This window comes from Lissotriton helveticus, chromosome 7 (assembly GCF_964261635.1).
Source record: "Lissotriton helveticus chromosome 7, aLisHel1.1, whole genome shotgun sequence".
In the NCBI taxonomy this organism is placed as follows: Eukaryota; Metazoa; Chordata; class Amphibia; order Caudata; family Salamandridae; genus Lissotriton; species Lissotriton helveticus.
The window spans coordinates 184205771-184232372 of record NC_136068.1 but is presented as its reverse complement, the minus strand read 5'-3'; the positions used below and the strand labels follow the sequence as shown (position 1 = coordinate 184232372).

General features: G+C 47.1%; 1 protein-coding gene across 1 annotated transcript; it reads right to left on the bottom strand.

Moving 5' to 3' along the window:
• Positions 1-3401: 3401 nt before the first annotated feature.
• On the bottom strand, positions 3402-25456 carry MMP9 (matrix metallopeptidase 9). Its single transcript, XM_078651912.1, has 13 exons — positions 25130-25456; positions 23097-23329; positions 20691-20839; positions 17557-17685; positions 16871-17044; positions 15380-15553; positions 12809-12982; positions 11086-11241; positions 8023-8227; positions 7262-7401; positions 6859-7009; positions 5793-5896; positions 3402-5245 (listed from the first exon to the last, which is right to left on the bottom strand). Exons 1-13 carry the CDS (start codon positions 25274-25276, stop codon positions 5136-5138), a joined length of 2046 nt encoding a protein of 681 aa, XP_078508038.1. The 5' UTR covers positions 25277-25456; the 3' UTR covers positions 3402-5135.
• Positions 25457-26602: the final 1146 nt, after the last annotated feature.

Below are 26602 nucleotides of genomic sequence, written 5' to 3'. Positions count from 1 at the left end.
TCCTTAATAGTTCCCCATAGGGTATACTATTCACTAAGCTTTTCGGGTGACTGCTGGTCGCGTATAGAGTCGAATTCCCAGCAGTCTCCTTACGGTAAAGCCTTGTGTGTAATCTGCCTTCCTCTACAAAAACTGTCAGGTCCAAATAATTTACCTCAGTTTGGCTACAGGTACCGGAAAACTTCAAGTTATTACTGTTGTCATTAAGCACCGTAATATACTCTTTCGCTACCTCAACCGACCCCCTTATGATGATAAAGAGGTCGTCAATGTAGCGGTGCCAACACTTGACGAGTTCATTCCACTTCTTATTGGCTGGAGACCAGGCCACCTGCTCCTCCCACCACCCCACGAATAAATTCGCGAAGCTGGGGGCGGAGCAGGTACCCATCGCCACGCCAGTAAGCTGTTTGTATAATTCCTGGCCGAAGAGAAAAATGTTATTATTAAGGCAGAAACCTAGGAAATCGAGTAACATTTTGTTATGTTCAATGAATTTGACCGGTCGTGTTTCCAGGAACCAGGCAATCGCCAGCAGACCCTCCCCATGTCCTATGCACGTGTATAGGCTGGTGATGTCTATCACCATCATTGTGTCTCCATCATTCCAGCATACATCCTCAATTAAGTTGACTCTTTCCTTTCACCCCATGTTATGAGGTTAAAATCGTACCTAAAGGACACCAAGCACTTTTTGAACTTAATTGAGGATGTATGCTGGAATGATGGAGACACAATGATGGTGATAGACATCACCAGCCTATACACGTGCATAGGACATGGGGAGGGTCTGCTGGCGATTGCCTGGTTCCTGGAAACACGACCGGTCAAATTCATTGAACATAACAAAATGTTACTCGATTTCCTAGGTTTCTGCCTTAATAATAACATTTTTCTCTTCGGCCAGGAATTATACAAACAGCTTACTGGCGTGGCGATGGGTACCTGCTCCGCCCCCAGCTTCGCGAATTTATTCGTGGGGTGGTGGGAGGAGCAGGTGGCCTGGTCTCCAGCCAATAAGAAGTGGAATGAACTCGTCAAGTGTTGGCACCGCTACATTGACGACCTCTTTATCATCATAAGGGGGTCGGTTGAGGTAGCGAAAGAGTATATTACGGTGCTTAATGACAACAGTAATAACTTGAAGTTTTCCGGTACCTGTAGCCAAACTGAGGTAAATTATTTGGACCTGACAGTTTTTGTAGAGGAAGGCAGATTACACACAAGGCTTTACCGTAAGGAGACTGCTGGGAATTCGACTCTATACGCGACCAGCAGTCACCCGAAAAGCTTAGTGAATAGTATACCCTATGGGGAACTATTAAGGATACGGAGGAACAACACTAAGGAACAGGATTTCAAAAGTGCAGCCAAAAGCAGCATCCAGAGATTTAGGACTAGAGGTTACAAAGAGGGCGTTCTCACACAGGCTATGAAGAAAGTATGTGAACTGGATCGTGGTGATCTTTTAAAAAAAGAAAAACCTGAGAACATTGAGAGTACAAAGTCGGGTGGGGGTACGTTTAGAATGATTACCACCTTTTCACGCAATGCCTCTGAATTAAAACGCATCATGCGGAGGCATTGGAGCATCTTGCTCACTGATAACACAATCAAGCAAGACTTACCATGTTACCCTCTAGTAACTTTTAGAAAGGCACGAGCACTTAAGGACTATCTGGTGCATAGTCATCATGAAGGCACAGCATCCAAACCCAAGTCAGAACCTTTAAAAGGGTTTTTCCCATGCGGGAAATGTAAGGCCTGTAAAGGAAGTAGACGCGTGACACAGTACTCTGTACCCGGGGTTAAACAACCCAAAAAAATAGGTAAATTCCTCACCTGCACAACACCCTATGCCGTGTACTGTCTAACATGTCCTTGTGGCAGAAGGTATGTTGGCAGCACAACGAATCCTGTTAAACTGAGGATACTTGAGCATCAAAGGGCCATACAAAATGCAGATGTGAACTACCCCGTGGCCAGACATTTTGATCAAGAGCATAAACGCAACAGGGATCTGTTGAAGTATTTCTGTCTGGATTCCGTCCCTGCCCATGTAAGAGGAGGTGATAGGTTACGCAAACTAAGACGACTAGAGTCGCGCTACATTATCGATCTACAAAGCAAGATACCAACAGGGTTGAATATACATGAGGACTTGGCAGTCCATTTGATTTGAAATAAGTATGAAGTGGACTGATCTGTACAGTTGTAAATATTGCTTGGTTGGCCTGAAATTGCTCTAATCTGTTTATATGTGTTAATAATGCATTGCCTTGGAGATGCACTTCTCAACACGTTATTTTATTAATATTTAGAACTTCGTATAGCCCATTCAGGGCGTAATTTCATCGAATGAGAATGGGGAAGTTGTGAACATTGTACATATGCAAAGCCCATCTGTGGGCATTATGTAATAAGCAGATAATGAGGGATGAATTTTCTGACTCTTTAAATGCTTTAATTTAATTTATTTGCATATATGTAGCTGCGTACTGCTGGTAATATAGAGCGGTAAGCCACATTGACTTTACTTTACCCATTCAAAGATGGCGACCATGATGATTATTTTGGTCCTATCTTTGTGTCTAAGTTAACATCACGTGTTGCATGCAAAGCATTTGTAAACCTTGCGCGGCACTGTCACTCTGAACACTGACGAAGGCCGAGTGCCGAAAGCGCGTTTTGATCAATAAAACCTGAAACTGTGAACTAACCCCGGAGTGCTGCTACCTAATTCCCAAGATTGTGGGGAGGGACTGCGAAGCGGATATATATATATATATATACATATACATATACATCACCTCCACATCGGTTCACCATTCGGGAATGTGCAGCGCTCGTGTGAGTGCGTTGTCCTGTGGCTGAACCCACGCCACTAATATTAAACCAACTTTCTCCACCAGGAAGATTTAAATTAATGTGGGGTGGGGCAACCCGTTGATCGTGAGCAAGGTGGAGTCACACCGAAACGCGTAGATCAAATTGCGCTACATGCCCTGTAACGAAGCTGAATAAAAGAAGATTGTAAATACTATAATCGGCAGTGCGACCCGTTTTTTCTTCCTGGTGGAGAAAGTTGGTTTAATATACATATACATATACATATACATATATATATATATATATATATATATATATATATATATATATATATATATATATATATATACATGTATATATATATATATATATATATATATATATATATATATATATATATATATATATACACACACCTTCACCATGGACCCAGTGTGGATATGCACACAGTTCAAGAGCCCTACAGCCTGTAGCCCTATGGTCACAAGTTTCTCTACACGTGCACACATGCACGGAACCACGCGCACTGCAGTACCAACAATTTCCCAACAAACTCCAGAAACAGACAGAGATATATTAAAGAAAGAACTTAATTTATTAGAAATTGATTGAATAAAAAACTTTACCACTACCCGAGCGGAGAGTGAGCTTTTTACATATATTAAATAGACATAGCACTGAAAACGCACACATCCTAACATTACAGATTGCTCAGTCATTCATGAACACCCTCTTTGAATTCTCACAAAAAAAGGCAGATTAATTTAGAAATCAAATCTCGTGGCACTTGCACCAGGCAAGCGACTCTAAAGCTATAAGTTATAACTCCAAGGATAACAAATATACAATTTTAAAATAATGCATCTACAAGAATACTGTCCACATGAAGATTCGGTCTGTGCATAGAAGAAAAATTTGGGATTGGGTTGAAAGATACTTTTCCAGTATAAACCTGAATTAGTGGGAGAGCTACAAATGTAGGGTTGTATTTTACTATGAAGAGTTCAACAATATCAACCTACAAAGATATTTCCTCCACTAAATGACCTAGCACTATATCATCAAGGTGCATTTATTTAGGTAGGCATACATTTGCCCATCTACTTATTTTAACAATATCGCTTTAGCCTATATGTCGGATGAGATATTTTTGTCACGCGATATTTGAAATGCGATATAGTGACCCCCAACTCTCTCCATGATGGAGGCTACTGGAGATGTGGAGAAAAGGGCCCATAGGTGAGCTATAAGGCCAACAATCTCACTAGACTATGATTACTAAACCTGGTGAGGAGGAATATCAAAGGGTATTTTGGTACCCACAAGATTCATAGTGCAACAGGATGGAAGAAGGATCACAATGAAGATAGACCGGCACAAAAGATGAACTCCTTAGGGTACCTCATCCATTGGTCTCAGTCTTGCCTCTACGCATTGTGTTCGGATATCCACCTTGTAGGGATGCAACAACATAGATAATCTTTCCAAACCATTGTCAATTTATTCTACATTAAGGGAATAAAAGTTGCACTAATGGAAGCTCTGTCACAATGGCGTAAACTGTGGGATACAGCAGCGCCCTAGTGATGGCCTTGTCGGAGGGCTTTTGTAGCTGAAGCCATCCAAGTGATTAGTGCATGCTGGGTAGGCAGCGCCATACTGGGGGAAGTGCTTGCCCTCAGCTAGGTAATAGGTTTTTGTGGAGCAGACGAGCTGCTCATGTGTAAGGAATGGGACGGGAAGACGGACGGGGAGGTAATAGTAAGATCATTCCCAGTGGCATGAACCTAGGGATATAGGTGTACCTCGCCCACCTCCTGGGGCGAGGCCATTAATAGAGGACCCATTCCAATGGCAAAAACATGGGCTATATCTGTGCATGCCCATGCACCAAGAGGAGGGTATGAATAAGTGGGCCTATCCCAATAGCATGGCCCTTGTAATATTTCTGAACCCTTTCCAAGTCCTTTGAGGTGGGCATAAATAGAAGTACCCATGCCAGCGGCATGAACTGTAGGTCATATTTGTAACCCGCCTACACCCTTGGTTAGAGGGTACTAATGGACATTTCATTCAACAAACGTGAAGCCCAAGGTATGTCTTCCCTCGCGTCGCAGCTGGGTGTAGGAGGACACTGTAATGCTCCAGAAATGTCATCAATGGCGAAAGTCTCTGTAAGATGGAGGCGACCAGATCCAGTAGAGACGAACGTCAATTGTCCCAGCCTAACGGAACGCCGAGAAGAAACAACCAAGGAGGGCTTCGAGGAGCTGGCTTCGGGTCACGGTGCAGTACTGCAGAGTCTTCTAATTCTCCGGGCAGTTCAAGATGTCGTACTTCACGTAGCCCACTTGATCCACCTGTCTGCGGGGAGTCATACGCCAGTAGAACTGGTCTTTGCAGAAGTGGATGTTATCTGGAATAATGAAAATGGCAACGGTAAAGGTTGCGGAAATGCCAAAGACAAACCAGAAAATTGCTCAAGAAAGCGACGAGTCAACATCCACAGTGTGAAATAGTGATAGAGGAAAGAGGTGATGGAAGAAAGTAGATGGGGTGGAGTAAGGACAGAAGGGAAATGAAATGGAATGGGAGTTGGTTGGGAGTCAATGCTAGGAGCCCCGTTGAAGCAGGAGTGAGACAGGGATAAACAGGGGGACAGAAGAAAACCAGGATGTTCGGATGCCATGTGAGAGTAGGAGGGTATGAGAGAGGGACAGGAATTGTTGTGAAAAAGAGATTAAAAGCAATAGAGATGGGAAGTGCAGGGGGAAAGATAAATGGAGAGAGCATACCAACAGGGAGTAAAGATCAAAAAGTGAAGAAATAGGTGCTAGAGAGAGGAGATGAAGGACATGGAGTTTGTGGGAGGAGAGGAAAGGCAGTGTGTACATGAAAGTCCTACAAAAAGCAACAAGTGTGATGGAGGGAGAGCAAGGGCAGGCACAGATGCAACATCTCACCTTTGTAGAGGAAGACATCGTGGGCATTAATGGGCACACCAGCGAAAGCGTCCTCGGTGTCGCGGGGATAGCCTTTATCCACAACCTGGGTCTTCACGTCCAACCTGCACAGAGAAGATCAGCTATTGAGAGGGAATTCTACCCGAAGGACCATCTCCCCCATCTAAGCAACAACCTGTGTCCTGACAAAAAAAAACATGCACTATCGGTAATAATTGTGGAAGAGGTGTGGCGCAGCGGCCAGGGCGACTGGCTCCGGAACCTGTGGCTCACGGTTCGATCCCCGGGGCCGGCTGCAGATCAGCCCAGCACCTTGTGACTGTGGGCAATAGCTTGCTTAATCTTCCCGAGGGCCCCCAGCGCCTTGACACCTTCGGGTAATTTTTCGCGCTTTACAAATACTGGACATTTACATTTACATTAAGCTAAGAGATCAAACGGGGGATCCTGTGCCACAGACCCCCAACTCAATTTCAATGAACATCTCCAGACAGAGCCCACATACTCAATATAGAATGAGGGAAATAAAATCAAGTGGATCCATATAGCACACTCTATCCACAACCACGCCCACACGTATAGTGAGGGGCAGCACATGGTGGGTCCTGCCCAGCATATGCCGCTTTCTCACCCTCACTGTAGTATTACGTCAGCCAGAGACCCCGCGTCAACTCTGTATAAAAGAAGAGATCCAGCCCTGCGAGGGGGGTGGCGGGGGCTTTCTCCCCTCCATCACTCTGTTTTCATGCCTTTCAAGTCTTATATGACTCATGCATGCAATTATGGTTCGCTGTTATTCCCTTGCACAGGTTGTGTTCTGCTCAGCATGTGAGCAGTGTTCGCATATGTTAAACAAGCTGCTTTTAGCGCCTTTGTATTAGCTGCGTGAGTGCGTTTGATCGTCTAAGCTATAATTGGCTTGCCAGTTGCAGTCTACATTCAGTCTTATCAGACCGGGCTCTCTAAGTCTCTCTGGACTGTATGCATCATTCATATGGGACCCTAGTTCTCTCTCATCAGGCCTCCCATCAGGCCTCCCTCCCAGGCAGTACTCCCCTGGGCTTACCTCCAGTACTTGTCTCCGTTGAAGAGCAGCACCTTTCCCCGTCCACGCTGTAGAGATCCCACAATCTTCTCAACGTCTTTCCCAATCCCCAGCTTCTCCAGTCCACGTGGGCCCAGAACTGTGGTTCCGGTGTAGACCCAGAAGCGGCGACCTGAAACCAGAGCCACAAACTGTGAGAAGTGGTCACAGCGAAATGCAGATGCAACGAGAACCAATGAAAGCCCTGCTCCCAGGGGAGAAGTGAGAGATGGTAGAGTCTTGAGAGAATGAGTGAGTGAATGAATAAATTAACAAATTAGGTAATTAATGAACGAATGCTGTTATAAAGTGAAAAATTTGCCACACATGCGAATTAGGTTGGACATTGAACTGTAGGACAAAGATACACTTTTCAATGTCTCACCAGAAAAGAAGAAAATCTTCTTGGTCAGCAGGTCTTCGAAAGCAGAGTCGATGACGGCGGGGAGGGCCGGCCAGGTGTCCGAGATCTTCAGAGGTCCCTTTATAGCCCCTGGACGAGCTGCTGATGCCTTCCAATATTTTCTAAGGAAAGAGGTACAGGTTGAGTCAAGCGAGCCGGTACAATGGCGTTTTAACCAAGCCATTCCTCTGCCCTGCAGCATCCTCCTTGGAGATTATGTCAAACAATGCCAAGAAGAGACAATTTGGAATCTTCCCACCAGGAACTTCCACATCAATCGACTATGACTTCTCTCTGATCAACCCAGCCTAGGATTCAAACCGGTAATGACACGTGGCCAGGCAATTCCACTTGCCGCTTCCCTCTAACCACTCCAGCAGCAAACCACAGACATCGCTGTGCCAGGAGCTTATAGCATCTCGTAGGCTGTTGCCAAGGAGCTTCTCCCAGAACCTTTATTCATGAAAATCAATTTCAGTATTGCAGAAGGAAGCCTGCATGACAGAGGGCTATTCCCAGACTACATGGAGATGACACTACAAGATTACTGCACAAGAAGCTGTGTTTCTTATCTACAATCATCATTGATTCATCACCTTCATCTCCAAGTTCTTCAGTCCTTCACATCCACTTTCATCCTCCTTACATCTTCAAGAGATTTTGTATCTGATCTTCTCTGCCCCCGCTCTCTTCATTCCCTCCCTCCCCGCGTTGGTTCTCCCAGGGCTTGCACCCCTACTCACCCATCCTTGAAGAAGTGGAGCTGTCCCTCGATTTCGGTGATAGCATCGAAAGCCTTCACTTTGCACGCGTCATTGGTGGGATCCACAGGCACGAACTCGGTGGTGGTGGTGGGAGAAGTGGTTACTGTGGTTGTCGTTTTGTCGCTAACATCGGGGCTCTCTGTGGTTGGCATGGGGGGTGATGGGTGAGGACCAGTGCCAGAACCTAGAGATGAAACACAAGAGGAGATTAGAAATATGCATCTCAAAAGTCTGACTCCTACGGTTGTCGGCAAAGAGTTTGGTGACGTGAGTGAACGTGTACAACAACGTACTCCAGCTCTGTGGCCCTACGCCTCTGCACTATGCACAAGACCTATCAAGAGGAATCAAGGCGCAGCACACAAACTGGGCACCCAGGCACTAAGCATGAGAATCCCACCCACCACTGTTCCTCAGGAGAGGTAAAGTCCTGTAGGATAAGGCTGCCCCAGGTAGGTCCGCGAGAGCCTTATCCATACAACATTTTCTGTATTACACTGGCTACGTAAATAATCTGTATTTCGATTTAATATATGCAAACTTTGCTTAAGCTGATATCCTGAAAATGCTGACGGGATCCAGTCCCTCTAAACCCACTTTGGACACCCCTGCTGTGGGGAAATAGAACATATTTCTGCCAGGAAGACCCTCTGAGGTCCAGGGCTAACACGGCAGAGTCCTCTGTATCCGGCCAGTCAGCCTTTATTATGGTTGGACTGATAGGGGGTGGGGGGACGGTAGGGGGTGTATAGGTGGCATGCAGTGAAAAGACTACAAACGTGTTTCCCTTTTCTGATGTTCATCAACACTCTGGGCTCCCTTTTTAGCAGCCCCCTTAAGTGCGATGTTTGTATACGAGGGGTGGAGGGTGTGTGTGATATTGACCTATGACCTTGTCCCCTTCATGCCCTTGAATGACCCCCCCATCCACCGATTACTACCACAACACCACTGTGTTCCATTACATGTCAACCTAGACAGGAGGAAGTGGTAGCAAAAGATTCAACCACACCAGGCGGTGCCAGTCTATTTGCCCCCTCCATCAGGTGCCAGGTGGGGGGCGGCCTTGGCCAGCTCCGTTCAGCATACCAAGGCATGCCCGCGACGCTGTTTGAGATGCGGGGCCTCCCCCTCCCGCCCCCCACTGAATGTCAATCCTGTGTTCAGCCCAGCCGGTGACTCAGGCGTTGCTATGGCAACACACATCTCAACAGAGAATGCTGCAAGTGAGCAAGGTGTGGAAATGAGACGGTGCACCAAAGGGGCGCACGTGACGTGTGCCGCCCCGTCTCTCCCTCCTGCCCTCCCCTACCCCCACCCGTGGTCTGTCCTCCCCCATCCTTCTCCCACACAGGCCTTGGCTCTCTCCCTCACCCTCGCTGTCAGAAACAATAATGTGAGTTCCTAATGTGCAACTGTGGGGGCTAAGCCGGAGGGTTTATTCAAAGTTGCCTACGTCCTCTCGCGGTCGGTTATTAATTCACACTCCATCATTCTCTCATGTACTCCCTCCTACAACTCCACTTCCAAAGCTTCCTCGCTCTCCCTCACTATTCATATCTATCTATCTATCTATCTATCTATCTATCTATCTATCTATCTATCTATCTATCTATCTATCTATCTATCTATCCCATACTTCCCTCTCCTACCTTAACACCTATTGTCTATTGCATACTTCCCTCTGCTGCTATAGCGCCTAGAAGAAGCTATATACAAATAATCATTGATTCATCCTCTCTACCACTACGCCACCCAGTTTGGACCCAGCCATATGCAAATCAGTCTTGACCCTGTGCCCCATGGGAACAGTGAAGACCGAACTGCCAGGCCAGGTCCTCCCTGGACCAGAAACAAGCATCCTGGGACGTTTCAGGGTATGCCACCCTTCTTTAGCCAGGCTGGCTTAAATCCAGTGGCACAGTGTGCAAGGGACCCACGTCTGGGCACACCCATCCCACTTAGGGCAAAAAGGGTTACAGCAAACAAATGAGGGACGGATTGCTGACAATGCAAACATTCTCCCCCAGTCAAAAGATCTGGGTTAAATCCATCATTTTTTTGCCCACTACGCCACCCCAGTTTGGACCCAGCCATATGCAAATCAGTCTTGACCCTGTGCCCCATGGGAACAGTCCAGACCGAACTGCTGGGCCAGGTCCCTGGACCAGAAACAAGCATCCTGGGACCGGTTTCGGGGCATGTCACCCTTCTTCAGCCAGGCTAGCTTCAATCCAGTGGCACAGTTAGCAAGGGACCCACTTCTGGGCATACCCATCCCACTTAGGGCGAAAAGTGTTACAGCAAACAAATGATAGACGGAATGCTGACATGGTGAGCAAAAGAATGATGGATTTAACCCAGATCTCTTGACTGGGGTGAATGTTTTGATTTGTTCTGCATTCCGTCCATCAAATGTGTGTCTTTTGCTTTCTTGCCCTATGTGCGCCAGGTATGCCCAGACGTGGGTCCTGGGCTCACTGTGCCACTGGAATCAAGCTATCCTGGCTGAAGAAGGGTGAAACTCCGAAAACGGTCCTAGGATGCTTGTTTCCGGTCCAGGGAGGACCTGGCTTGGCAGGGTCAAGACTGATTTGCATATGGCCAGGTCTAAACTGGGTGGCATGGTGAGGAAAAAATTATGGATTTAACCCAGATCTCTTGACTGGGGGTGAATGTTTTGATTTGTTCTGCAATTCCGTCCATCAAATTGTGTGTCTTTATCTTTACGACTGCAGCGTTCTTCCTCATTCTGCACCCCCCCCCCCCCAACCCGGCTCCCTCACTGCCTCCATCTCTCTTTCATTTAAATTATGTCCCTTACTATCTCGTTCTCTTGCAATCTCTCTTCTGGCCTGCTTGTAATTTCTCTTCCTCCATATGTCTCTACCGCCAATTCTTCTAGAGCCTTCACCATCACCCACTCATCCTATTTTCTTGTCTCATCCTGCTCTGTGGTATTTCCTTCCTTGGGTGGTTATTGGCTGGACTACTATCTAGATCACTGTCACTAGTGACACGCAGGTCATGCGGTGGCCTTACCGTACAGGTACTGGACCCCCTCGATGTCGTCCTGGTGCAGTTGGAAGTCTTCGATGTAGCTGTACATGGGGTACATGAGCGCATCCCGCACGGTGCTGTGCTCCAGGCCAATGGCGTGCCCGAATTCGTGAGCGGCCACCAGGAAGAGGCTGTACCCTGAAACCACCAATGAGAGGACCAGTTAGAACCTTTGGGCGGGCTCAGGCATTACCAGGTCAGAGAGGTGTCTTGAGGTCACCAGGATGGAGGTAGCCTCTCCCCAGAGAGAAGAAGAGCAAAGAGGGTTTAGATACTGGAGGAACAGGGACAAGTGTTGGACTGAGGTAGAGGTGGCCGACGTGGTGGGAAATTCAACCACCCCCAACATGTGTGGCACATGGATGAGTGATACAGGGACACATCCTATGGGGTTAGAGCAGGGGAACGAAGGAGGTCTTGGGCGAAGGTGACATGGTGCTAATGAGGTGAGATAGAAAGTGCTCCCGGAGTAAGAATGATGAAGCATCTGAGTCCATGGTTCATATTGATGGGACAAGGAAGGTTCAGGGGTCACTGAGGTGAGACAGACAGTACTTTAAAGCTAGAGCGATGACGAAGGTTAGTCCATGGGGCATATTGATGGGATGGAGAAGGTTCAGGGGTCACAAAGATTAGAGAAACTGAGAGTACCGCTGGAGTTCAAGTGATGGCGTAAGGGAGTCCATGGGTTATATCGACGGGACAGAGAAGGTTCAAGGGTCACAAAGATGAAACTGAGAGTACCCCAGGAGTTCAAGTGATGATGCAAGTGAGTCCATGGGTGATATTGATGGGATGGAGGTGGTTCAGAGGTCACAAAGATGAAACTGAGAGTACCCCAGGCGTTCAAGCGATGTCGTAAGGGAGGCCATGGGTGAAATTGATGGGAAAGAGAAGGCTCAAGGGTCGCAAAGATGTACTGAGGGAACCCCAGGAGTTCAAGTGATAATGCAAGTGAGTCCATGGGTGATATTGATGGGACGGAGAAGACTCAGGGCACAGGAAGATGTACTGAGGGTACCCCAGGAGTTTAAGTGATGGTGTAAGGGAGTCCATGGATGGGACTGATGGGAAGGAGACGGCTCAGGTCACAGGAAGATGTACTGAGAGTACCCCAGGAGTATGAGAGATGGCGTAAGAGAGTCCATGAGTGATTCTGATGGGACGGAGAAGACTCAGGGCACAGGAAGATGTACTGAGAGTACCCCGGGAGTATGAGAGATGGCATAAGGGAGTCCATAGATTATACTGATGCGAAGGAGAAGGTTCGGGTGTCACCCAGATGAGACAGACAGAACTTCAAGGCTAGAGCAATGGCATAGAGGAGTCCACCGCTGATACTGATGGGTTGATGGGGCCAAGGAGGGTTCAGGGGTCACTGAGATGAGAATGTGAGTACTTTGAGATTAGAGATATTACATGGGGAAATCGATGGGACAGAGAAGGTTCAAGTGTTGCAGAGATGAGGCTGCGAGTACCCCAGGGGCAAAGTGGTGTCCAAGAGTGAAATTAACGGGACAGAGAAGGTTCATGGACCACAGCGGTGAAACTCAGAGTATCTCAGCGGTTAGATCAATGGCTAAGGGGCGTTCATGGGTGATGTGGAGGGTTGAGATGGTTCAGGTGGCACAGCTATGAGACAGAGTCCAGTAGTAACAAAGCTGGGATCACAGTTCAATTGAGAAGGCCTCGAAGACTCACGTACCTTGATCTGGGCAGAAGCCCCACTTCTTGTCACTATCGTAGCTGCTGGTGGTGGCACACCAGAGCTTCCGGTCCCCGCGGCCATCGCTAGTGCAAGAATTGTAGGTTTTCTCCAGAAATACGAAGGGAAAGACACAGGGGTCTCCCTGGGAGTTCCCACCAATCACAGCAGTATCTGCAACCCGAAGAAAAATCGACGTGTTATTCACAACTGAGCACAAAAAAACACAGACGAAAAAAACACAAGAGTAGAGTGCACATCAAGAGAGAAGAGAAAATATCTATTTTAAAAAAGCAGACGGGAGGCTTTGGGAGTAAGGGAGACAGAGAGAAGTTGAGTAAAATGAGTGGAAGAGGAGATACAGAGGGTGAAACTCCAATATGTTTAAGACTTTATACATCTGAATTCACTGTACTACCTGTTTAGAATATATTGTGCAATCACCTTATATTATGCTGTGAACATATCAGCTACTTCTATAGATGTGTGTGGCACGCGGTTGGTTCACTTCCTGCTGCTGCAGCGGAAATCATAATCGCAGATGACCCCCTTTTTTGCATTTTTATATAGTGTGAATTCTACCCGAAGGTATAGGAGCTCTTTACATGAGCACCAAACCAGTTACATTACACAAGGACACATTAATTGTTGATAGGCATAGGTAGATTAAGTGCTTTGCCCAGAATCACAGGATGTTGAGCCGACGCCAGGACTCGAACCTGGTTCTTCAGACTCAGATCCAAAGTCGGCAGCTTTGGCAGTTAGGCCACATCCTCTCCTCCTTTAGATGCCCACTGTTGTGATTGAAAATACTCCTGTTTCTCAGCTTATTAGTAATGTTGCTAGGCAATCCTTCCCTTATGGGTACCCTGTAGAATGTCTCAAATCTGAAAACAGTTCAAGGGTGATTCCCTTGGCCGACCATCTCCACTCCTGGAGTGGCCTTGCATCTTCATAGCTGTTAAGGAGCTGCTCCTACTAATGCCAGCAGGAGGCAGCAGAGGGCGTGCTTCCACTACTGGCGCCCAAAGGAGAAAAACAAATCATATATTCCTGCGGCCGCTCCCTCAAACTGTTAAAACAAATTAGGATTTCATGCACCAGCACGCTGAATGTAAATTCGGACAAGCATGAGTGCCTATGCTCTCTGTAACTGCACAATGAGCAAAACACGATGGAATGGAATGATAGCTAAGCCAATACCGGTGGTCATCATGATTAATTCATTTCACCCTCCACGCGTTTTCAGTTTTAAGTTATTCGCTCCAAGTAATACGAATACGAACAGAAGAGGTCTTGTGCTCACTGTCGAATTAAAATTCAAGCTGCACCCGCCAGTGAGGCCCAAAGGGATGAAATCGGTCTGTTTGCTTCTGTTCCTATGCGACTCCCCGCGTCATTTATGGCTGGACTGTGGGCCCATATTTATATATGTTTGGTGCCTTTCTCCAATCACGCGATCAGAAAAAAATAACAATGGGCCGGAGAGCTACCCTACCCAGCGCAGTAGCAGCGGCCCTGATTCATTCAAGCTTTCTGTCATCACGTTCTTGTCAGAAGCGCCTGATACCAGCAGGGGGCAGTAGAGGCTGAGCTTCAGCCGTTGGCGGCCCCGACGAACAGGATGTTCTGCGCACTCGCAAAACAAGTTGAGGTTTAATGCAACTCTCAGACTGTCTCTGATAGCAGTATCGGGACAACAGTGCACGTACCCGCTCTGTGCAGCGTTTTTTTACACACGCTTCTATTTTATCAAAAAAATACAATTTCAGGAAAGATAACGATGTTGTGGAATACCGTGTTCTGTTTAAAATGTATATGTCACTGAAGTATCGTCAACCTAACATCACAGAGAAACTACTCGTGAGAGTTTTCGTAAGTTCCAAATTTGGGAAAGGTTTGCATTGTAAAAACACCCAGGGGTTGCATGATAAATTATGAATCTATTTTCACGATTTGTGAAATTTAATTATTCATTTTTTTCTGATGTTTTAAAACTTTTATCTCTCGCCTACTTTTATTGTTTACTCTTTATGAATCATAGAAAAGATTGATCTGTCTTGCATTAATTAATTAACATGTATGCGATCTCCTGCTGAGTTGTGATAAAAATATAAAAAAACAGAAAAAAAATAATGCCCATGGGGATTTGATGACGAGGATGCTACTTAGTGCCACGGGGAACACTCAGAACGCACAGTAGTTAGAATGTGTTAATATACTGTATATTTATCTACCTAATTAGGCATCATTAGGCCACAGGTCCTCGGGAGTTACTGCTTGACAGTCTAAATCACAAACATTTGTTACTGAGAAAGGTGCAGCGGTACTTCTATGAAAGTTCTTCAGTGCAAACGAAAATAACATGTGCCAAGTTCACAGAAGCTTCTAGAATTTTGATGCCGGCCGTTGTTGACAGCACTAGTGATCTTGGGCAGGCATTATCTCCCTGTGATACCAATCTTAAATAGTGAGTACCTCATACTGTGCTCTGCTTGCAGGCACCTCCACACAGGACCAACCCTAGCTGTGATGATTAAAGAGGGACCCCAGTGGGGTAAGCCCCATTACCTCTGTTGGGGCAGAATCCGTATTTCTTGTCCTTGTCGAAGTTGTCGGTGGTGGCGCACCAGCGGTAGCCATCAGTGCGACCCTCCTTTGTACAAGCATCGTAGGAGTCACCATCGAAAATGAAGGGGAAGACGCACTTGTCGCCGTCGCTGTTGCCGCCATAAGTGTAGAGAACTAACAGGAATGAAAGAAACAAGTATTGTCACATTTTGAGAGCAGAATTGATCATAATAAAAAATACTCAACATTGGAGATGACATGAGCATGATGAGAAATTCAGAAGAAACAACACTATCTCTGACTTGAACTGCAGGAAATGGTTGTTACGTTTTGGGGTCTGGTAGAAGCGGACACCTGTGCACATGCCTTACCATTCGAGCCAGCTAAGAATCCCCCAATTGGGGGGTTCTTCTGAAAGAGGATCCAAATTTTTCTCCGACGATATGTCTCAACAACCCATTTCCTTAATCGTCCCTCAACGCCATCAAAAAGCAACAAAGTGCACCCCTGGACCATACTATGTCGTTGAAGCTCAAAGCGGCCGCTCTGAGGGCTGGGGCCATACTGACAAGGGCCACTTGCGGAAAGGCAAGCAGTGATCCTGGGTTTTAAGGAGAAGTCAATGGCAGCCAAATGATTCTTCGCCAATTCAATATGAGGGCCAGAGACTGTCCTAATTAACGATTCCTCAAATACTACTTTTGATGCTGACTTGGTGCTCAACGAGTGGGTAGGTCACATCATTGATCCTTCAAGTAGTAATGTTATCGCTGACCTGGTGCTAGCTTTCAGCAGAAGTCCTCATCACATTGTGTGCAAGTACTTCTGTTATTGCCAACCAGTGCTAGTTAGCAGGATCCACCGGGATCACAGTTCCTTAAAATACTATTGTTATCGCTATCATGATGCTAAATGGCCGGGGATGTCCTATCATAAATCCTTCATATACTACTGTTAACACTAACCTGCTGCTAGCAGGCAGGGGATCTCCTCACCATAGCCACTGCTGTGACAGCTAACCTGGTGCTAGCAGCCAAGGGATGTTTTTTTTGGGGGGGGTTATATAGCGCAAACTAGACCCGAAGGTATCAGAGCGCTTTACATGAGCACCAGTTGTGTTACAGGCGGACACATTCATTTTTGTTAAGGCACAGGGAGATTAAGTGATTTGCCCAGAATCACAGGATGTTGAGCGTCTCTGCCGAGACTCGGACCTGGTTTCCCAGCTCCGAGGTTGACTGCTCTAGCCGTTAGGCCACATCCCCTCCCCATGTCCCGATCACAGATCGTTCCATCACAACTATGATTATCGTTAGCATGGAGCTAGCAGACAGGGAAAGCCTCTTCATATGCTCTTTGGCTAGTCTGTCTTTTTATGGCAGAAGTTGGGGCTCATATACAACAAGTGACCCTTGCTCAAGTGCTAGGGTGCATGGACAAAGTGGCATTCATTGCTCCTTATTTTAGACAGGTCTTTGAGATGCTACTCACGTTCACTCGGACAAAATCCATACTGCTTGTCCTTGTCGTAGTCGGACGTGGTGGAGCACCACAGCAGCCCATCGGTACGCCCTTCGCTGGTACAACTGGAGTAAGATTCGCCATTAAACTTGAACGGGAACTTGCAGACTGCTCCATTGGCATTTCCAAACTTGGTCTTGACAACTTTGTGAAGAAAGTGGAAAGAGATACGTCACTCCACCGGGTTCGCATAAGTAAAGCTTTTACTGCCACCCACCAACTGACTGATACAAACTTCCGCACTGCTTCCGGTGGAACTCGGAAATCGCTTTCTGAAGTCATGATTTATCTCTCTCAAATTGGCCTTGTGAGTGAGTGAGTGAGTGAGTGAGTAAGTTAGTGAGTGAGTGAGTGAGTGAGTGACTGAATAAGTGCCATTAAGGAAGGGAAAAATTATAAGGCAACGTTGAGATCGACTTGCTGTAATCTTGAATACCTTCTGTAGAGTACTTGTCAGAGTTCCTGAAATATTGGTCTGTACCTGACTACATCTAATATGGACCCAAGGCACTGAAAATAAACTCTCTTTCTCATAATTATCTGTACTGATACCACTATTCCTTCTCTATTCCCTTTGTCTTGCCCACAGCCTCCTTCCGCAGAATCACAAGCTTCTCTGTCTCGATGCTAGTTTGTGTGTTTGAGTTGATTCTTACCGACTCCTGTCCCCAGTGTCCAGAACTCATCATCATCAAAATGGGCATCGCCTTGTACACCTTCGCCTGGAGGGTAAGCGTGGGCCAGGAGGCCGTCCTTGCCGTCAAATGGATAGGGATCGCCATGGTCTGCAAAGAAGAAAATCAAGGATATGCGGAGGTCAATAAACTATTTATAAAAAGATATAAATGAATACATTCATAGAAATCAAATTAGAAATAACCAATGTTATCATGCCTGGTGTCCTCCTAACTATTGTTAGTATGATATCCTTTATCAATATTGTCAACAGTGCTTCTTTCTGCATTAAGGTCCTGGCGGCAAAGTTATAATTATTAATATCCATGTGGGCATGAACTGATCCATCGACGGATTGTTCATCTATAGAATTATGCATTCAATATTAGACTAAATGATATCTTGGCTCTCAGTGGACTGGCCCACCATTCCACCATCTGACTGGAAGTGAAATCAAGTGGCAGCCATGGCCAGTGGAATGTTCACTGATATTGGCAATCTAAGATCAATTTTATTATAGGCATTATTAAATCAATGGCATTAAGTCAGTTACCAGCAAAGCTGTCTGACGACATCTCAAACCATGTATCACTAAGGTCAAAAGTTAAAATAATGTAAAATTCATGGTATTTCATTGACGTTATCAAGACATCCTTGGTTGAATTCCAAGGAAAATGAGGACAGTGGATAGCCCCAAGTCATGGAAGGGTCTAAGTGAACACAAGTTTCATTTGAATCAACGGAGGCAAGAAACCTATCAGGAACCAACCTGCTTGCCGCGATGGGAGACTTTACTCACAGTGCATTCATATATGACCATAATATGCACAAATGGGCTGACAATGGTTCCTACCATTGTTAACCCCTTCGGTGTTGATGACGAGCTCAGCTCGTCATGGAGCACGGTTGCGCTGTGCTGATGTCGAGCTGAGCTCGCCATGGCCTCCGCGGAACTACCTTGTGGGGATAATTCCCCTGCTGTGCTGGGCGTTCCATTGAGCGGGCGGGGCCATGACAAGCTCAGATCGTCATCAGCACAGCACCACCATGCTGCATCACGAGCCGAGCTCGTCATCAGCACTGCGGCTCTGCGTGCGGCCCCCCTCCCCTCGCACAGCAGGGCAATTAGCCCTGTGGCGATGGAGCTAAAAGAAAATGTGAGGTCAAAATGACAAAGGGAGGAAGAAAGGTCTTTCAGAATGTGAGTATTTGAAAAGAGTGTGAATGGAATCAGTTATTCTGCTGCCTTTGACAAATGGTTTCAATTTTAGAAATGGGTGAAATGATTGTACGTGATTTGAAGGGAAATATGCGAGTTGCATTTCAATAGCTCCACAAAAGATTATAACAACCACTAGGAACTTGATGTCATAGACAAGAATAGAAATGCGAACATCAAATGAGACACTAAGGCAGTAATCAGAATAGTAAAACGGTGCATGGTCATCAGATGTAAATGCCAGCATTTGTAAAGCGCACAGCTACCTCCGGAGAGGTGTCCCGGCGCTGGGGGCCGTCGGGAAGATTAAGCGAGCTATTGCCCAGAGTCACATGGTGCTGGGCTAACCTGCCGCCCAGCCGCGGTCAGTAGTGGGAGTAGCTGCGAGCGGTGAGGTGGGGAGGGGGAAGGGCAGGGTGGGGGGTAGTAAGCCATGGTTTACAGGTAAGTAAACATATAATAAATAAAACGAATTTTGTTGCGCGCACTCCATCCCCAAATGCACGCAGTGCACGCAACTAAATTCGGTTTATTTATTTATATGTTTACTTACCTCTAAACCTCCGTAATCCATAGCTTACTACCGCCCACCCTCCCCACGTCACCACCCGCAGCTACTCCCACTACCGACCGCGGCTGCTGCCGCTGGGGATTGAACCGTGAACCCTGTGGTCCGGAATCCGGCACCCTGGCCGCTGAGCCACACCTCTTCCACTTTGCCCTTTACTGTGGTATCCTGAGGTTTTGGTGGGGATTCTGACACTTTTTATCAAGTGGAAGGCTTCATTTTTACAAGCTGTTGTGAGGCCCAGGGAGGTGCGTGAACGAAAGGCTGGAAATTAAAGCTTTCTGTGCAGATATGAAGAACATCTCCGATGAAGAGCCTTTTGAAATGGTAAGCTTGGAAAGACAGTTCTGACTGAACTCACAGCCGCTGAAAGGAACTGAAGGTGAAGCAGTGGCACCTCTGGGAAATGCTGAATGCAAGCATTTTGAACCTTTTGACAGATTTCCACTTTCTACAGACTTACGAGGGGATATTCTATACTTGCTGAAGCTTGTCTATGGGGAGGTTTCATTTATATCAATCTACTCTTCCAACTCCACATCTACTTACCTTGATGATATAGTACAAGTTGATATTGCAGAATCGACGTTTGTGCAGGACAGTATATAAACTTAAAATGTTTGCACCACACCCAATTAATGATTACATCTGAGGCAATTTTGAGTGATTCTTTGTTAACCCCTTGCATGCGGCACCAATTTTCGCGCTGTGCGGGCGATTTGAATAGTGGGTGGGATTCAAACAGCCCCCGGCCGTCCTCTGCACACGCCCAACTGATGCATGATGGACGGGGGTCGTCATGAGCATGCAATGCGTTAAGGACTGAGTCTATGTCTGATTGTTGTGTTGTGCGTTATTATCGTCCCATTGGACTACAGGAAGTTTAAAAAGTGCGACTGACTATGAAAAAGTTATCCGTTGTTACATTGCGACTACTATCGCTGGCGGCACCATCCATGTTCTCACCAGAGGTTCACATTTCCTGTGGCCGCACTACCTTTAATGACATTCTCACTAAGAATTGTACTTGATTAAATGATCATCGATTAAATTCTCAGTAATATGAACACGGATTGATGTCACAAGTAATATCAAAGCTAAAGCAATAATTCATATCAATCTAGGCATCCATTCATAAAATCTATGGCTAATGACATATGCATTGTAAACAGTCATAAAATAACTAGTGCTCTCAATAAAAAAAATTCTGATATCAACAATATTGTGATTAATAGCATCAATGCAATGTGTTCTGTTGCAAATGTTGTGCCAGACCCAGTATTGTTTTACAGGGTAATACAGTGACTTAGCGGAAGAGGTCTACTTACCATCGGACCCAAAGAGGATCATGATGTCAGCTTCGCCGCTGTAGAGCTGAGTGAAGGTGAGTGGAGACACATCACTCCAGACCTTGAAGGCGCGACGGAAGGCGTCCTCGATGACTTCACCGTCCAGGTCTGGCGAGTAATTCAGCACCCTGTAGGAGGCAGATAATAGACAGAGAAGAGTTACTACCAGAGAGGAATGTGACTGGGTATTTAGCACCTGCCCAACTGGAGTAATGGTCTGGCACACCTTCTTCCAGACTGCAGTCTGAGAGGCAAGGAAAGAGGACATATAGAAGTTGGCATAATGACCAAAGATGGAGGAGAGAGAGGAAGAAATTAGGCAACAAATGAAAGGAGAAATGGAGAAGAAACTATGGAATGTGGAAAAGTTGAAGAAATTGGGTTTGGTGAAAAGGGACAAGAAGGAAAAACACTAGGGAGTAAGGGGGGGAAAAAGAACTAAGTAATACATATAAAGAAAGTGGGCATGAATGACTAGGGAATATGAATGAAGAGAAGAAAAATAATAAAAGATAAAATAGCAAGACTATCCAAGTGGTATAAAATAGGAGGAAAAAGTAAACTAAGGAATATGAAAAAGGTAAAAGAGTGGAGAAAACACTTGGGAATATGAAAAAGAAGATGAAAATACAAAGGGGTATGAAAAGGAAAATAGGCGAGGTCAACCAGGAAAAATAGAAAAGAGAAAAATAACCTAATGACCATTAAAAAAAGAAAAAAACAGAACAACAAGGACTAAAAGAGAAGAAAATAGAGAACATGGCAAAGGAAGGGACAGCGTACGAAAACAGGGAATTTGAGGAATAGAAAAGAAAAAAGAGCATTCCAGAAAGCTAAAAAAAAGGGAATATGGGAAAGGCAGAACTGCAGGGTGAAAGTAGAGAGGGACATGAAAGAACGAGATGAAAAACGAGAATAGAGAAAAACCCATGAAATGTGAGGCAATGGAATATGGAAAAAATAGGGAAATTAATACACAGTACAAAAAAAGAAATTATGATTCAAAAGAGGGTGGAAACTAGAGAATGGCAGCAACGAGACTAATATTGTTTATGGAAAAGGAGAAGAGAGAAGGAAAAGAAAAGAGATGAGAAAGAGAACAGCGGCGACAAGAGAGAATGTGAAACAAAAGAACAAAATAGTATTCGGACATAGAGACGAGAGAAACCGATTAGAAAAGAAAAACAACGGAATGTGAGGTAAGAGAATCAACAAGTATATGTGAAAGAAGAAGAAATTAGCAGAATACAGGTTGTCAGAGGGTAAGGATGAAATGGGACATAAATCCGGGTGTGGCGAGCGGCTAGACGATGGGGTTGAACAAGGAAATACCAGCAGGCAGCTGGAAGTGTTGCTGACTTCCAGTTCCCGCGCTCTCTTTCCTGTCACACTTTGCACTCTCGCTCCTCACTTTTCTTTCTCTTTAATATCTGTTCTCCTCCCATCTTTTTTCTTTTTCCTCCTTAATTCTACTACTACCCCTTGTTTTTCCTCCAAGTTTCATCCTTTCTTTTTAATCTCTTATTTATTTATTTATTTTGTTTATTCCCTCACACTCGCTCGCTGCTTCTATTGGTCCCTGGAGGTCTGCCACTGCGCCTCCTTTGGCCAGCTCTCAGTCTTGTCTTTTCCTCCCCTCTCCTCCATCTGCCACTGCTCAGCTCTAGGTATCCCCTCTGTCTGTGCTCTCCTCCCCCGTGCAGTCTTTGTGTAGCGTGTTTCTCACCTTCCCATGTACTCTCTCACCCTCGCTCTATCTCTCGCCCTTCACTCCTGTCAGTTCCTCTTGCTCTCTCTCTGTTGCTCTCTCCCTCGTCAACCAGTGCCTTCAGTTCACCCTCACTGGGCTCTCCACCCCAGCTCCCCCTCTTCTTGCACTCAGTCCCTATACAAAGTTTATTGTGTAGATTACTTAAAACCATGACAATAGAAAACATTTAAAAAGAAGAAACGTAATTATACATCCCAGCTCCCCCTCTTCTTGCACTCAGTCCTTGCCCCCCCCCCCGTGCTTCCCTCCGCCCAGGGTCGGACTGGGAAACACAATGGCCCTGGCAAAGTGTTTGGCTGCCCTCCCCCCCCACCCCCCACCCCCCCCCCCCCCCGGTTGGAGGTGCTGCCAAATTTTTGCCGGGGCCGGTTTTCGGCCGATTGTGGTACAGGGCAGATTTTGCAGCTATACTGTAAAAATAGCCCTGTAACAAAAATGACCCCCAGGGGCCCAAAACCGGCCCCCACTGTGTGGCACACCGGGGGATTGCCCGGTGCCCGCTATGGCCAGTCACGTCCTGCCTCCGCCCCTCACGCTCTCCCTCACTTGCCGCCCCCCACCCTCCGCCGCCTTCGGTAGGCCTCTCGGGTCGCCAGGCCCTGCGTCTCACTCACCGGTACGTGACGTCGTTGTGGTCCCACTTGAGGTCGCCGTCGAAGGTCTGGAAGTTGCCCACGTCGGGCACCCCGCAGCGGGGGGTCTTCATGGCCTCCAGGGTGCTCTGGTCCAGCTCGCCCGTCTCGTTCAGCCCCAGCGTCTTCTGCATCTGGAGCAGGGCCTTGCTGAGCGACACGTGGGTGCTGCTGCGCGACCTCTGGGGGATGTACCCGAAGCGCTGCAGGTAACTCTGGGGGAAGATGGCGGCCGGTCAGTGACAGGCAGTGACGTTGCAGTGTGTCATGGGCCCTACAGCTAGGAAGAGAGTGCCCCCCCCCCGTCTGCTCTTTGAATTATGAAATATAGCGATGGTCAGGGTTGAGTGGACCCTTGCTTAATTTGAGCCGGTGCTCTCCGGTGCTGAGCACCGGCACTTAATTGGTTTCTGGTACTCAGCACCTGCACCTAATTGTCAACACCATACTTAGGGCGGTCTGCCACAAGGTGGCGCTGCTCTTGTAATTTAAAGATGAGCAGAATAACAGTTATTTAGGAATCAAATATACATTAAACATTTGCTAATACCTGCCTCCCCAGCCATTGTGTTAGCTGCCTTTTGGGACCTGGAATAGTCTGAACTGTCGCATTTACATGAGAGAGAGATCATTAGTAGTTGTTTTGGCAGCAATGACAAGGGTGATGGGTGGTGCAAGCTGCAGTGGCCTCCTGGTCAGAGCCCTGGCACTTAATATTTTACAAATTAAGCACATTTTGGACCCCGGTGTCACTGCACCTGCTGCACCCCTTGAGAGAGGAAATAAAGCTTTAAGGGATAGGCGGTACATAGAATTATATTAGGCTGGATATCTACGGTAAGCTCTAGGGTATGGGGAGCACAAAAAAGCCATAGGGTCTTGGCGAGAACAGAAATCTATAGTGTCTGGCCAAATATAGAAACAGACAGAGCTAAAATAAACGCAGAAAGTTGTGGGAATGTATATCAGCCGGAAACCTTATGATCTTGGGAGTAAGGAAAGCTATAGGTGTCGGATGGGTACCGAAAGCTATAATGGGTGGGTGGGTGAGTACAGATAGCTATGAGACAGGATATTTACAGAAACTATAGGGTCGGGGTAGTACGGGGTTGAATAGGGGATTGGTGAATTCGCAAAGTTATAGTGTGTGCCAGTACAGAAAGAGGCAAAGGCTGGATAACTATACAGAGCTATAGGGTCTGGGGAGTAAAAACATCTATTCTATAGGGATCAGGTGACTAAATACAGGTTTACGGGACCTGTGAGCAGAGAGCGGATGAGTACAGAAAGAAGATAGACATCTATCTATGGATGGCAGCCCTGTGGTACCCGGTCTTAAAGGCACACGACAGCAGTAGTAATACACTGTGCCAGTCCCCGTACGTGGCACCCGGCACCTAACAGTGCCCAGTGATGCCCCTGCTTTCACACGCAGCATCAGCTGTACCCCCTGAGACACACACAACATAAAAGCGTGCTGTGATGTCCTCTCTGCATGTCAAACAGCATCCCCTGCAATGCCCTCTCTTCGTGCCACACATCATCTACCAGTGCCCGGTGGTGCCACTCACCTTCCCATGTAGCATCCAGCTGTGCACCCCCCCCCCCCCGGATTTCGCTTCAAGGCACACAAAATAAAAAAGTGTGCTGTGAAGCCCTCTCTGCATGGCAAACAACCCCTGGCATACCCTTTCTTCATGCCACACAGCATCTAGCAGTGCGCGCTCTTTGTTTTACATCTCCACGTGATTTCCCACGTCATGTCCTGTGAACCTCTCACTGCACTTTATACAGTACCCGTTGACCCCCTCTACATGGCACATAGTATATGGTAGTGCCTGGCACAGGAGAATAATGTACCACATAATTGGCCAAATTCGCCCCTAAGGCTGGACTGGGACGTGCACATACATCAGTGCCTGGAGTTTCTCTAATACTTCAGACAGACTCCCTTGTGCCACTCTGTGCACGGCTTGCCAACCTTGCCACCTTAACCCCGCGGGCACCGCTCTCACCTCTGCCAGCTCGTCGTCGCTGATGCCGCTGACCAGCTCTCCAGGGAAGATGACCCGGACCTGCGGCTGGGTCTGGGACTGCAGGGGGGCGGCGCGGCAGCCGAGGGCGAGGAGCCCCAGCGCCAGCAGGGCCAGCTGTGGCATCATGGTGGCGGGGGGCGGCGGGCGGGCGGTGGGTCTGCGCTCTGTGCACTTAGCTGGCTCGTCCTGTGGCTTGCTTCCCTTCCCGTCCTCAGGCCGCCTCTCAGTACCAACTCCAGGTCTGCCCCGCACCTTTATACCCTCCTGACAGGCTGACTTCGAGGCGCTGACTCACTCCCTCACCCCCCGCTTACCTCCAGCCCCGCCCGGCCTCCCCTCCCCCCACCCCCAAGACAGCTCAACCCTTTTCCGCGCTGACGAAACACACCACTTCCAACTCCGGCTTTATTATTGTTTATTATTAGTTTGGACGATTTCAACACTTTTTGCCCGAAGCCCGTCACCGCAGCTCTGTGACTCCTCGCTTGGGGCACAGGAAATGTGAAACGGATGAAGAAAGAGGCTGTTTACTTCAGACTTGAGCGCGAGGGGGCGCGAGCAGACCCCCAGGAGCCCCGGACCCCGTGTTTACACCCGATGACCCTAGTGCAAGGAAAGACATGCCCCCAACCCCACCTTCGCCGCTGTTTAAACTGTGAAATACCGCGATAATGATAGTCCAGCTCTGGGCTCCGGTGCCACTGCACCTGCCGCGCCAATGAAAGCTACGCCCGCGTGTGCACTAACATCTGCCCCCTGATTTCAGCTCAGCCCCCTCGTTTTGCAGGGCACCTAACACCCACACATCATCAGCCAGCGACACCCAGCAGGGCAACTTCTTGCTCACTTATTTTTCATAATTTAAATTTTTCGCAAGATTGCAAACATTCGAACAGTAAGTACATGGGTAAATGTCCCGGCAGAGTCATGGCTGGTGGGAATTCCAATCGATTCCAGTAGCATCTTGCTGTGGAATTTTAATAGGTGTCTGGCGGTGTCAGATGGGCTCAGCAAGTATTTCGTAATCTTATAAACAGCACTTCCCAATTTTAGGGACGCTTATGCCAGAGAAAGCCGGTATATATATTTTTTTATTTCAACAGATCAGTGTAACATTTTTATGAAATCTATTGCTTTGGTAAGTGCTCCAAAAGAGTTACACAGCACCGGTGTTGCTAGAGAGACTACTTCCGTCGATTGTACCCTTAGGAAATAGGTGAAAAATGTTGACCGTGGACACATCAGATAAATCAAAACTGAGTAACCTTTAACTGCTTGAGATTTGGGGGCCCATTAGGATGTCGGGCAGATTGCCCCAGCCAGGCTGGCGGTAGCCACCGCCGGCCTGGCGGGGGCAATCCGCCCGACATCCACAAGTGAATTCCCCCCGCCATATTAGTATGGCGGGGGGGGGGACCGCGGCGGACGGAAAGACAGTCTGCCGCTTTTCCG